The sequence below is a fragment of the Mixophyes fleayi genome, chromosome 6, assembly GCF_038048845.1.
Source record: "Mixophyes fleayi isolate aMixFle1 chromosome 6, aMixFle1.hap1, whole genome shotgun sequence".
In the NCBI taxonomy this organism is placed as follows: domain Eukaryota; kingdom Metazoa; phylum Chordata; class Amphibia; order Anura; family Limnodynastidae; genus Mixophyes; species Mixophyes fleayi.
Genome location: NC_134407.1, coordinates 62,794,340 through 62,809,188, shown reverse-complemented (window position 1 = coordinate 62,809,188; position 14,849 = coordinate 62,794,340). Strand labels below are relative to the sequence as shown.

Here is a 14,849-nt window from a genome sequence, read left to right as displayed (position 1 = left end):
GCACATTTTCCTTCTTTTTTTCTTTCTTCTGATACTAGAATTTTTGTGCGTGAGTGCACCATCCAGTACGGACAGGATATATGTGATTAATAACCGTTACTATCTGGATATTGCAATAGCGATTACCTGGTGCAGTGGTATCTTTCCTTTTGATTCTTTTGGACTACTTGATCAGTTTCTTTTCAATAATATCTTCTTGGTCATCTCTGCATTTGTAAATATACAGTATGATATTTTACCCTATCCTGGTAACTTAACTCATTGTAAACCTTAGACTCTATTATTTAACACTCATGCCCACTTTTAATTTATTTAATCAGATACAACACCCAGATTTACATGGAGCAGACATTAATGTATACGAGATTTAAAAATAGATATTTAATTTATGTATGTTTTACTTTGATCCGAACTGCTGATGAGGAAATATTTTTTATTATTTAAGTTTTAGTTTATCTACTTTTAACTAGCATAGTTAGCTTAGAATACACTGGTCTTCTTGAAAAATACATTTTTTTGAAGCATTCGGTAAATGTTTTGATTAAAAACTTTAGTAAAAAAGGCTGAGAGACACTAACATGGGATAGAGGATTTTTTTATTTACAATATGATTGGCATGACAATTATACTAAAATGACCAATGATTAACAAACTGAATGTATTGAAATCAAAATTTTGAACATGCAAGATTATAAAATCTAAACTACAAATACACCTCAGACATCCTTCCCCATTGAGTTTGAGCTGTCAATTATAAACTAAATTACCCAGTTAGCTAAACTATATCATAGAATAGGAAGTTATGAATATTTATGTTTTAGTCTAGATGAGTATATATACTTTGACAAGTCAACTGGTATATGGAGGTATGCTACACCTCATCTTCTTCTACTGCTTTGAGCGTAAAACTACTAAATTCCATGCACTTACATTTTACATACCACTATTCCTGAATTCCCACTTCAACAGGTGTGTGTGTGTGTGTGTGTGTGTGTGTGTGTGTGTGTGTGTGTCAGCTGGTCTCAGACAGTGATTAAGTATAGTTCTTTCTTGTATAACCAAGCTTTCCAGAATAAGAATCTCAAGATGAAGATGAAGACCATTTGATTTCAAACTTCTCTGTGATTGTCAATGAAAGCTTCTCAATTAGCAAGATCTGTAAAACAAAAATGCATTAGGATGCTAAAATGTATTAAAGGAAAAAAGGACAAAAAGTTAATACTTGCTCAACTATGTAGACACAGAGGACGTGACTCATGTTTGGACATGCGTCCATTTGTATAGCCCACCATGGGTGAAATAATTTGCTGCAAGCTCAGAAATGGACCATACGCCAGTAAACGCAATTGCATGCAACTCATGTCTGAGCGCAAATGACTAAGACTTGAGAGGCGGAATGGGAGAGGGAAGGGACGGACTAATGTAGGCAATGTACAGTAGGGGATTGCCAAGAATGTTCCGATGCAGATTCGGCCAATTCCAATTCAAATCCTGGGTTTCTCTTAAGTATGCTGGGTTTCAACCATATCATTTGCACCAGCTACAGGACAGGTGTAAGTGCCGACTTATAGTGATGACTGACATGCGTAGTCTTTGTTTTAAAAACGACACAAATGCATGCCACTAGATAGCAGAGAACATGCGTATGCAAGTTAGACTATAAAAAAGCACTTTATGTACAGTACGCTTTAAAAACATTTTTTAAAATGTAAAGTTGAAAAGCTATTTTTAACTATAACAAAAAAATTTCATATTTTTAATACTAATTACACTGTTCATTTATTTTAGAAAATAGTTTTTTTTATGTGTTCTGTAACATCAAAATTTTTAAAAATTATACTGGGCATTTTTATTACCAATACCACAAACATTATAGCACCAATAATTATTGCACCCGATCTGACATCATAGAAACAAAAATGATAATAATGTTTCTGACGCTCATTTCTTCTTAAAGAAACTAAACTGATGTCCGGCGGAAAATCAATTTTTGTCATCTGCCCTTATCTCTTTTAATTATTAAATGACAACCTTCATTTCTTTCTATTTCATCCAGTTTTTATTTTATTTCTCATTATCTTATTTTTATTTTATATACATTTGTATTCTGTTTATTTAAATTGGTATTTAGTTGAATTTTATATTTTTTATTCTTCTCTTTTTGTGCCTACCCTACAGTACCTTAACATGACTGTTAGTAAAGAAAACAGATCCCGTAGCGCTGGACAATCGCAGAAATACTGATAGAATATAATACAGTAAGAAAATCACAAATACATGAGTCAGTAATGCAGGTGGATGTGAGTAACACTGTGGGGATTCACACAGACTGTAGCAAAATACATGATAGGATACACGAATGAGACAGGCAGTAGACAGACATGAAAAAATAGGTTGAGCGAATCCTATCCTTGAGAGCTTACATTTTATAGAGTTTAAATATGATGCTATTCTGCATACAGTATGCAGTGAAGCAATTAGCTTTGTATGGTGCATGATTGATATTCTCTTAGTATAATCCATATAGTCCTAGAGATCCTTTCTAACAAAACATTGTATTACCCAACAATTTCCAGTATAGCTTTTATTGAAAACTTCAGTTATGACAATCCTGCTCCACTCTGTACACTTTCAATATCTCACCCTAATATAAACTGATGTTACGTCATTCTCCATTACATTGTTTTACATATGTAGTCAACATACTGCTCTGCATACATTTAATTTTGCATAAATGTAAGTACCTTAGTAGTTTGGAAGTATTGGAAATCTTTAGTGGCCACACCGTTAACGTGCACTTCCTTTGGATGATTTGGTACCCCAAACACTTTTACCACATCCAGCTTCAGAATTTTTGCTTCACAATTTACCTGTTTCACCTCATTAAGAAGAACGTTCTGTGGTTTCAAATAAAACAAGAAATGACGTCAGAATTAACCAAACGAAGATTACCACTTAAAATGAACTGAAACGATAAGCATTCTTATTTGAGCTAGCAGTTCATCATATAACTTACACGTTGAACCACAAACTGAATCAGACTGTAATCTCCTTTCTCGAATGTGTCCAAACTGTCTCCATCATCCCAGTATAGATCTCCTTGAGCAAATCCATCTGGAGCAAGTGCCACCAGCAGTACCAGACTATTTTTGCGCGCCTCCTCTATATTCATACCTGGTTCCTGGCGGAGCACATAGTAAAACAGTGAACTCAGATACTACAATGGCGTATAAATTCTGTTAGCTAGTCATATGTGCGCTTTCTGACATTATTTATCAGATACTGTAAGACAGTATATCTTATATGGATCTCTTCCGTTATTAGAAATATAAGAAATATATTGTTAAACAGTAATAAGAAAATATGTAAATCTATTGATGACATTTAGCATATTGTAGTAGCCTGCTATGTGTTTATGGAAATGTTTTAGTTGACAAGTCTCTTCATTGACAGTTTCCAATACTATTTAGTCCATGTTACTAGCTATTCACATTCCATCCCAGCTGATTGCTTGGGTAGATCTGGTTGGTCCTCATTAGTTTTAATGGTTTTGCCGGTTTTGCTATGTGGATTTCATGATGTCTGCTGAACTTGGGCCTGATTCATTAAGGTATGCAAAATGAACTTGTTTGTTTTTTTTAAAAAACCTCACGTAAATTAGGCATACGCACATCCATATTACACCAGGAGCAGATGTAAAGGTGCATTTTGTTTTTGTTTTTTTCATTATTCCCACCATAAAAACATTTATGAGGATGTTATCAATGTCTACTGTAATTCTTTTGTGCCGATGCTTGATGCAACTATTTGTGAAATTACAGCCCAAGATGAGATCACTTTATTAATCACTCCTTAGTTCATTTAACCTTTTTAAATCTTCCTCTTAAATGCTGCAAGTTAATGCCTCATCTATGTCTTAAACATTTTCACTGTGGATTAATTATGTTGCTACTTGTTTGAAAAAATATGGACATCTGGTCTGCTTTTGTTTCACACGTGCGCCATGTGTTCATTGCATACATTAGAGTTTGTCTGACTATAGATATATTTTGCTGTATAATGTGCACCTGGATGGTGAAAGTATTGGCTGCTGCTTGGTGTCTAGCACCTCGTAGGATGTGTAAAAATCAAGTCTTCAACATTTTTGCAGTTTTCTAAGTAACCCTTTGTGTCCGCAGACATCAGTGAAAATAGGATGGGAACTGAATCACGGCACATATTTTATCTATCAAAATATATACTGACATTTTGACAATGTACAGCATATGCCTTCATTAGGGTACTTACTAAAATACACATATCAGACAAAAATGTAAACAATAACATGTATTTGTGATTCTATTGTTTAATTATAAATACAAACATTAAATTACATTAAGTGGAGTATTTTTCAAAGTGTGTATAAACCAACAACATTTACAAATAATAATTAAAACAGATTAGACTAAGTACGCACATCATCTATGTATATTCCTACAATCAAGTGAAAGATTACAAAATTAATCTGTAAAAAAATAAATTACAAATTTTAAAAGGGCATTTACCATATTAGCATAAATCACGGTAGGGAATACAGATATTTAGTATGCAGGCCACGAGGGTGCAAAATCTCTATTGCAAAGATCCAAAAATCTTCCATGTGCTGCAGTAATCTATTTCTGCTGCCATCACTTCAGGGTGATAATGGAACAAAGGTTGTTCCAGAGCGATGCTAAATATGGTTGGGACTGTTCTTTCAGATACAACTGTGAGAAGATGTAGCCTATCTTTACTTGATGGGTGTCTGCCCTTCCTTTCTAAATTCAAAGTTGCTTAAATAATGTTATTTCCTGGAACATGGCAGGAATATTTTGAATAAATCTCCTACGCATAGCATTTCAAGACATTTTGTTTCATGTAACTGGAGTGAATGTGACCAGGGAGGCAGTGATTGTTTTGGAAGGCTGTGCATGTGTGAGACATTCTGAATTTATTACTTGTGTACTCTAGACTTAAATTAACTTTGTTGAGGTGGTTGGTTCTCTTCGAGGCTCCAATTAAAAAACAATTGAAAAAACAATTAGATAATAAACAAAAAGAAATACTTCTATGTATGGAATTATATATCTGTGCATGGACGTGGGGAAAAAGGAAACAATTTGGTATATAGTATTATATATACATATTGGTATATGATATTTTACATTTAAATATAAGTGTATACAGCTTTTGCAAGAATATCAATACAGTTGAAAAAAATGTATTTGCAAACAGCTCTGTTCATACAGGATTACATGTAATTGTGGCTAATTGCTATTGTGTTCTGATTGGCAAATGACCATTTAAATATGTTCTTTCTATGATACTCTGCACCTCTAAAGAAGCCATAAGTATTATAGGGAAAAGCATTAGCTGATGCAATGATACATTGGCCTACAATTTTAATTGCTATTCCAATTGGATATATTAACACAGTGGTCCAAAGCATTATAAAAGCATAATATGTTGTGGATTAAGCTCTTTTTAATGCTTGCACACTGTTTCTATAACATTTGTTTCTATCTATATTAAGAATTATATTATAAAAAAAAAAACAACAACTATCTGGGCATCTAAAATATTTTTTTCTCTCTGTTTTACTTTGGCACCGCTTTGTTTATTTTTAAAAAAAAGATTGTTTGTGAATCGCAGAATCTCTATGTGCGCAAATGCACCTAATCGTGCACTTAATCCATGCATATACATCCACAACCCATTTAGGACAGTTTCAAGGTGCAAGATGCTTCTAGAATCCTCCCAGTGAATGCCTGCATTAAATTAACTATAACACTTAGGGGTAAATGTATCAAGCTGCGAGTTTCTAGCGGGTTTGAAATGTGCAGATGTTGCCTATAGCAACCAATTCTAGCTATCATTTTGTAGAATGTACCAAATAAATGATTACTAGATCCACCAGAAACTTGCAGCTTTATAGTTTGCCCTTTAGTCTGCAGTCTAATAATCATTTTAAAGAGAGCCTGTCTATGTTTTAATGATCTTTGGCTTCAACAGAGTGGCCTCTATTGTTGCTCTTGCTTATTTTTTCTACTATGGAATTGTTGTTAGCTATGTTTTTACTCTGTTCCTGTGACTTTAAGAAAAAAGAACAGGCAGAATGTAAATTATCTGTGCTGCTCTGCAGTTTCTTGGCCGCTCAGATTGACGTGAAAGGTGAGTAACTATAAACAAATTGCTTTTTATTGGATGTGAGGGGAGATTAGCATTCATTTTTCAGTGATGTATTAATTTACAAAGTATTATATTAATTTGGCAAGACTGTCAAAGTGTTTATGTAATGTTTATGTTAATGTTTTTTTTTTTAACATTAATGTACAGCTTACTTTATGCTTAACTGTTTTAGTCATGTTGTTGGTTGAATTAATATTAATGAGAATGCAATCTATCAATTCATTACCAGAGCCTGATACATGTTAGTTATGCAGTGCTTCAGTGTGGGCCATCTTGTAGTATTCAAAATGTTTAGAAAGTTAACTCACTGTCGGTACATTTTAAATCCTATGACATAGTATACTGAGGATTAGTGAGGCAGAAAGCTTGGGTACCGGACACTTGTTTTTTCCCATTTAAAATATAAAATTTCAACTTCATGTGGACAATGAGTTATGTTTAAATAATAATATTAAAATAATCTATTATTGATATTTTTAACAAGTTTCTAACTTAATATATTTATATTTAAAGATCACACATGGAAAGGATTAACTATTTCTGTAGAAATGTGATATACAAGGTTGTACGATTTTTCTCTTTGATTAATGTTTCAGTCATGACTTTAACATTTTCTTTTTCCATTTCATGGACTATCATTTGCAGTGATTGGTTCGGGAATTGTTCACTTATATTAAGAGTTTTTTTTTTATTAATAAAGTTGGAACAATGTAATAATCATTTATTAGATGTGTTAGTAACAAAAGTAAAGGTGATTTCAAAACTACATTTATTGAAGATATTGGAGGTATATGAAATGTACCGGTCACAAAACTCTCTTGAAGTTACATAGTGTTTATCCAAATTGCTTATTGAACACTTACAGAAAAATCTAATTTCACCATTTAGTTATATCCATCTATGGACCCTAAAGACTCTCACACTTAATTATTTAGGATTAATGCGGAATTATTATTATTTGAACAGGTCAAATTTGGCCTCCAACTTGTAAGAATTTATTATTATTTATTGTTAAATTAAATTATAAAATAGTGTTCTTCTGATCTTAAATGGCTACTTCTCAAATTCAAGAATTTATTGCAATTTTTTAAACTTTGGAGCAGATTTGATGAACCAACTTGAGAAACACTTTGAAACAATTTCAAGCATCTTTACCCCCTTTCAATAAAATAAACATTTTGATATTCTTCTAAAACACTGTTGGGGTTTGCTTAATTTATGACATAAACAAAGTGGCAAAATCCCTTCCATTCCATGATTAATTTATTACATGTGGTAATTTTATGCATTTGTGAAGCTTTTATTTTCATTTGATCATAGTGTTCACGGAGAATCATTTCTCTACCAAAGTGAAACATGGAAACGCAAAATATGTCCAATTACAAGTACAGACCAAAATCCGAAGCCCTCCCAGGCCTGAGCTAGAACACAATTCAAGTACTGGTGGAAATTGCCATGTGCTCTTCCAAAAAACAAGTAATGCTCTCCACCCCTTTATCTCATTTCTGATAATCTTGTTAAAAAAACTGATATTTAGTTTCTCCATACTTTGCAAAGAATAAATTCACTCTACCCAGCTTCTCTCTGCCTGTGAAAACTGCTGCTCCTCCACTAAATGCTCCCCTCTTGCTCTGATTGAAACCTAAGCACATTTGAGCATATCAAGGTGCAGGGTAGGCCAATAGGTGTAATTGCCCTGCAAAGAGGTCATTTTGAACTTCAAAAATTACATCCATAGATGTTAAAGTTCATCTTCAAAATTGTGAATGCTAGGTTCTTCTTACATGCAACCATTTTTAAGAGTAAGCGCATGGATTTGATGAATGGATTCAATGCAAAAGCAAGTCACTTTAAGCTAGTTAGCAGACGTGAGAGGGATGAGCTTTCTTGGCTATAACAGGTATTGAGTCCTGGTTCTAGCTCTTGCCAATACACTTGGCTTGTTTTATATTGCAGGATTTCCAATTTGAGAACAATTTCTAATTTGAGAAGTGCCTTCTAGTGGGCTATTCTTTTATATACTCTAACTTCAAATACTTTCTGATGTTCATGGAATAAGCAATATGCAAAGAATCTAGTTTTATGATCACCATAGTATTTACGGTTTCTTTTTAGATGCAGCCTTCAACAAGAATCCATTTTCTAGAAATTATAATAAATTACATTAACATGGAGTTCAGGCTCACTATGGGCACAATATACAATTGAAATCCTTAGTGGTAAGTACATTGTCTGCATGGGAACAGAAAATAAAGCATTTACAGTAAATAGCAGGCCATGGGCATTTAAGGCACACAATGTTTTTTTAAGGTGTCCAGCTTTGAGTTAAGAATGTCAAACCAGCGCACCTGAATACCAATTTCAGCCAAGGATGATGTAAAGCTCTGGTCATTTTTTTTTTGTTTTGCTACCAGAAGTGAGCATTATAGATTTAGAATGTTTAATAGAAATGGCTGACTTAGAGTATTTGGAGCCTTCTGGGACAAAATTTGTGCCCAGAGGAATGGGAGAGTTCTTTATTTCCACGTAGTAGTCTGTATATAAATTTAAGTATCAGAATTGAGAAATGTAATATTTTAGAATTATTGTGATCATAATATAGGTGGTAACTAATTCAACACAAAATATCATTTTCAAAATTTAAACAAAAATACAAAATATTACTTACCTTGGATATAGTGTTACACCTTCCGGATCCCTCGATATCTGCAGCAGTATAATGATGCTGTTATTTCTCCTAAAAGGGCTTTCTATGCAGACAGGAGCAAAGGAAGCATTGTTTGCCCATGGCAGATAGAGGGACCAAATAGATCTTATGGAATGCCATACTCCAAATAATTAATATACAAGGTTAATATTTATTTTATGGAACTAACTTTTCAGTTTTGGGTGGAACTCTTTGTTAACAGAAATTCCTCTATTTCCCCACCAGGGCAAACGTTATTGTGTTCTTAATGTTAAAGGCCTTACAGTTCATGTAATGGTTGACAGTAAAGTACATGGCATGGGGGGCTGCATGGCTGCCATCTTGTCTTTTAGGCAAAGAGCAGAATATGTGGATAAGCTGGCTGTCAGTTGCTCAAATCACTTTCAGACTGCAATCTGTGGCACCAGCTAGCCTTGCTCTCAGGATACAGATAGCCACGAGAATGTTTAAAATAATTTGATTAATCTAAACAAATATTAATTGGGTCTCCTCTAGCACACTTTTCTAAAGGCACAACCCTTTTATAATACCTCTTTATTTCATTTATGAATTAGGTTAACTACATCTGAACCCTCTTGAATTCGTCTGTGTGCTCTTTACAGTGAAATGTCTAAACTGTACACGGTATTAGAGAAGTGTTCTAATTAGTGTCTCATGCAATGAAAATATTACATTTACATCACAAAAAATGTATATAATTTTTATGCATACAGGGTTAAATTTGCCTTTGCAGCCACTTAATTATACTGTGCTGCTACTCAGTTTTCTGTAGTATTGCTAAATTATGTTCCAGATCACTTCTTTTTCATGCTACCCAGTTGCACTCCCTTTATTGTGTAAGTAGCAAACTATTACCACATCCTTGGCAGATCAAATTTCATGTAGATAAATGCAGGGTTAAGTACCTTGTCTTAGCCCATTTTATCTTATTGTTTTAATTGGATAAAATGCTCTATTTTACCTTTATCAATTGTATTAATTTTAATTTACTCCTGTACTTTTTTATTCTCTAATTCAACAGCATGAATTAGCTTTAATTCTTAGAAATATCCTTCCCTTAAAATGGCAGTGCAAAGATAATAAAATCATATTAAATTGCTTATGAGAACTTATAATGTAACTATTTTTTTTCCATGAACACTTTTGATAATTCCAACATTGTCAACATAAATCGCATTCAAAGTTCTCACATGTGGTGCCAGGCCTGCTGACCGTTCCATCTTCTTACCTGTGCAGGTATTATGAAGCCACCTCTAATGTGAAGTTTTATAGTGTCCAACGGTGCTGGAAGAGTGTGCCACTGTCCCTCACTTTGAATTACTCCACCCTGTGAAATCGAATATATTGGCAGTTGACATTGGGAGAAAACTTAACGAGAAGTTATTTCACTTATAATTTGAAGTACAATACAAAAAGCCCACCGGATAATCAGATTACTTAGTTTGTCCCAGATATTGATCTCTGAAGCCACATACATGGTAGTTTAATAAAAGATACAATCCCTAAGAAACATTGTGGCACAGCAGTGGCAGACAGTATGGCAGGTTAATAAAGTAAAGGACACCTTTAAAAATTACAGGCAGAGCATTGCCAGGATGGTCATTTAAGTAAAGTAGAAAAATATAAAGTGTGGAATTCCACCTACTTACTACCTCTTGCTGGAGATGATACATATGTTCGACAGTTACGTGATCAACATTTATATGGTCAACAACATAATATAGACAGTGTTGGAGAGTGTTGACTTTATAATATTGCCAACATTAGAATTGTTGACCTGATACTGTCGACCATGTGACTTTCTGAATGTCGATCAAATGAATGTCTAGCCAGCGACTGCATAGCTTTGGAAAAGTGAGGATGAGCAGTAATGATGATGATTTAGACATAGAAACTGTGGATGCTACTTTGGGACTTGCTAATGTGCAACAGAATGACGGGAAAAATTGTGGATCTGAAAATGTTGCAATGATAAAGAGATGAATGATGAATGTGTCCAAATAAGTCAGTCACCAGTGGTACCACCTCATGCCCATGATAAGTGCATTATCATGCCTGGGCAAAAGACCAATAAATCCACCACTTGTGTGTGGAAATACTTTTATCCCAACCCAAACAATATTTGTCAAGGCATCTATAGCTTTCGTGATGCCACAATAACTAAAACAAGACACCTCCTCCCTTCATTGTCATCATCATCATCATCTATTTATATAACACCAGAAAATTCTGTAGTGCTTTACAATTGGAAACAAACACAGTAATAAAATAATACTGGGTAACACAGACAGACAAACAGAAAGGTTGAAATATAGAAGTAACATACTTAACAGGCACAAAATGCAATCTTCACTATCAACACCTTCATCATCAGCCACCTTAGTATTAGTACATAGTCCAGCATCCAATTTTCAATGCAAACTGTCTCCCCTAATGCAATTCATGAATCGGGGTGAAACTTCTATACAGAAGGGGACCAAGAAGAGTAAGCATGGTTTTAAACAACAATTGTTTGTGCAGTAAGCATTTGCAAGTATGGAATCTAGCAATCTGTTGCACAACGGATCACTAAAGCCATGACTACTATGTTAGCATTGGATGTACACCCAATTTCCGCCATCAATGCAATAGGTTTTAGCAGATTAGTTGAGTCCATGTGCCCACGCTACTAAATTCCCTCTCGATTCCATTACTGCTGAACAGCAATTCCTCAGCTGTACCGGATGGTTTAGCAAAAAGTCATTCAGCTCCTAGAAAATGCCATTGTACTGACAATCCACTTAAGTATGGATATGTGGACAAGCAGTACGGTCAAACAAAAGACTACAGTGACAGCCCACTGTGTAGGTGTATTGCCTTCAGCAGCAGCACCTCTAGAATCATCCTCCTCCTCCTCATCCCTTCAACACAGTAGTGCCAGCACACAATGACAGGTCATTCACAGCACCCTGTCTTTAGGCCGCTTACTAGTACAGATGTGATACCGCCCCTCACACAATTGCTTTCAGATTTAAACACTTGGGATTTTAGAAGCAAAAAATTTATATATATATATATATATATATATATATATATATATATATTTTTTTTTTGAGGAGTGGGGGCTGCTCCTCAAAGTCAAATAGCACCCTGCTTTTTGTCCACTAAATAGTTCAGATGTCACTAACTGATACTGTCCCTCACACAATTGCTTTCAGATATAAACACAGGGAGACTGATTCATCAAGGCACGCATTCTGAGCGCAAATCGGCTCTGCACACTTTCGAATTCAATAATGAATGAATCTGAAGATATGTGTACTGATGAATTCGGGTGTAGTTCTGCTCTGCTCTACTAAGAAACTGTAGGATACTTCCAATGCCTATGTGATTTACAAATTCGCAAAAGAGCGCAGAGAAAAAAAAATATTGAATTAATGTCATCTGTTAATAATATAGACATGATAAAACAGTGGATTTCTTTTTTTATATTATTTTTCCCCCAGAAATACATTTAGTAGGATGTTCTTAATGTCTACTGAACATAAAATACATTTTTACAGTTGCTCCTGTTTGCAAACACATGTTATAGCATGTTTACGAGACTGTCATCACCAGCACTCTGGACAGGTTAGTCCTGTAGCTGGAGCAAGAGATACAGCAGAAGAACAAGTAACTTTGTGATGCCCAGAGCTTACTTTGGATGTGGCTGTGTGCGCTTGAGTTTCCCTTTCTGTACAGTGACTATGGCCAAATTCCCATTCCCTGCCCAGTTCACTCCCCAAAATAGTAGAGTATAGTGTGTTTCTTTTGGGCACAAAGCCTGACTGGACATGGCAGCTTTTACTGGCATATAGTCCAGTTCTGGGCATGCTATACGCATACTATACACCCAAAATCGGCAGTTACATGCCCTGATGATTTAGGCTCATGGGTTTTTAAAAGCATCCTGTTTTTTTGTCCACTTAATTGTTCAGATGTCACTGATACTGCCCCTCACACAACTGCTTTCAGATTTAAACACTTATTGAAACTTACTGAATTTAAAAGCAAGAAAGAATATTTTTTGTCCACTCCTAATTAGTTATTACAACCAGTAGCCATTGCTTCTCTACTCTTCACTCTCTCACACCCAATTCATCAGCACACTATTTCAGCAGACTGATCTGTAAATAAGATTTGCGCAGTAAAATCACAGCTATTTCCCTATAAATGATCTCTTTCACCCTGTTCAACCCTCTACAAGCCACATTATTAGAACAGAATTGCAGCAAACGACCTACCCACATGCTATCACTTCTAAAATGGCAGCTGAGAACAAGAGGGAGGGCTATATATAGAAGATATTGATCTTCCGAAATTACATTTTGGCTCTTTTTCAGATCCGAATTTGGCGCGAGAAACTGAAACATGACCCAATGCCCCAAAATTCGGATCTGTTGGATTTCACTGAATCCAAACTGCTCATCTCTAATCATTAATAACATATATGAATGGCAGATATCCTGGCATTTAGCATTCCAATTGTAATGTTGCTAAATATGTTCTTTGTTTGTGGTAATGCATATTGAGTATTTTTTAATTTTTTATAAAAACCTAATATTCTACTGTATCCTTGTCTCTTTTTCCCTTTGGTGGTAAGTTCTTAGCGTGTAGACTTGTGCACCACCTAGATAAAGCTGGATAACTAAAATAACAGGAATTGAATTTATCTACAGGTTTTTCCCAAACTGCAAAGCTGTACAAGAGGGTAATAAATGACCTACTGAATGTATCATTTACAAAAGTAATTCAATCACTTTAGTGTGCAGAGTAATAAATAATAATAAAGGAACGTACCAATACAATATCATACCACACCCCGGCAGGAAAATATCCCTTTACTTCAGTTTTTCCCTTCTCCAGAACTGGAGTAATCAACAGAGCATCTCCCCAGAGGAACTGGCGGTCAATCTCCAAGGTGTTTGGGTCAGAGGGAAACCTAGGAAGGAAGTTAGGGGCAATCAATATGCCAGCTTCTAGAATTCACTTCCAAAAATGCTTCCAACAACCCAGCAACCCAAAATCTACTTACTCCATAAAAAGTGCTCGAGCTACAGTATCTCCTAAACTGTGAGCCTTATGGAACAAATTGTACAGATAAGGAAGGAGCATATAGCGCCATTGCACAGCTTTTCTTATGCCATTCTGTGCTTCCTTGCTGAAAACATATGGTTCCTGTGACTGAAACAATAGAAAACAGAGATAACTCTTATATAAAAGATATCTACTACATACAAGTACCTGTTTTACCAATTTATTATGTTTGTGAGCATACTTTTATGCCTGAGTTATTAAATCACAATATAATATTGAAAAAAACAGTAGAAAGGATAGTATTTAGGCAAAGTTGCTTTACTCAAAGGGTAGACATTTGTAACTGGAGATGCTCAACTTTTTTTTCAATGTGGATCTCAAACAATTTTGTCAAATTGGCTTTAAAGTTTGAAAATTGTAGACAGACTAAACATTGTCAGGGTTATATGGCTGATGGCATGCGCATGGTAGATATTGGTGGCTTCACTTTAAACATTGTGCCTACCTCCCAAAAAATCTTCATCTCACAAACATTTATGAAAGGCAATGGGAAATTAAATGGTGGTGCCAAGAGCTGTCATCACACAGTGACAGGGTTGTTTAAAGGATTACTTATCATGACAGCTAGCCCAGGTTGACTTGCTCAAATGCTGCTCTGGAATATGCATAAGATGCCACTTTTTTGGATTCCCGCTTGTAGACCTAGTCAACACTACTGTCACTCACCGGACCGTGAGTGCCTCTGTGCTGGTGCGTGGCTCCCTAGCCTTCCTCCCGGCACCTATCCTGAACCACGGCCGTCCGCCATCTTGATGGTCTGCGCATGCGCAGCTCCCAAGAACTCTTGTGACTGTTGCTTTTAATCCAAATTGGTTGATCA

General features: G+C 35.1%; 2 protein-coding genes across 2 annotated transcripts in view; both read right to left on the bottom strand.

The window, feature by feature from the left end:
- Nucleotides 1–14,849, bottom strand: part of EBI3 (Epstein-Barr virus induced 3) — a 305,430-nt gene that overhangs the window by 149,111 nt on the left and 141,470 nt on the right. The gene's annotated exons all lie outside the window — the stretch shown is intronic.
- The window catches only part of LOC142161263 (lysosomal alpha-glucosidase-like), a 44,329-nt gene continuing 30,054 nt past the window's right edge, over nt 575–14,849 (bottom strand). The window contains exons 15-20 of the mRNA XM_075216735.1: nt 13,968–14,116; nt 13,733–13,874; nt 10,143–10,241; nt 3,017–3,181; nt 2,745–2,897; nt 575–1,156 (exon numbers count right to left, since the gene is read on the bottom strand). Coding sequence (XP_075072836.1) covers nt 1,082–1,156; nt 2,745–2,897; nt 3,017–3,181; nt 10,143–10,241; nt 13,733–13,874; nt 13,968–14,116 — 783 coding nt within the window. The 3' untranslated portion in view covers nt 575–1,081. The remainder of the gene's footprint in view (nt 1,157–2,744; nt 2,898–3,016; nt 3,182–10,142; nt 10,242–13,732; nt 13,875–13,967; nt 14,117–14,849) is intronic.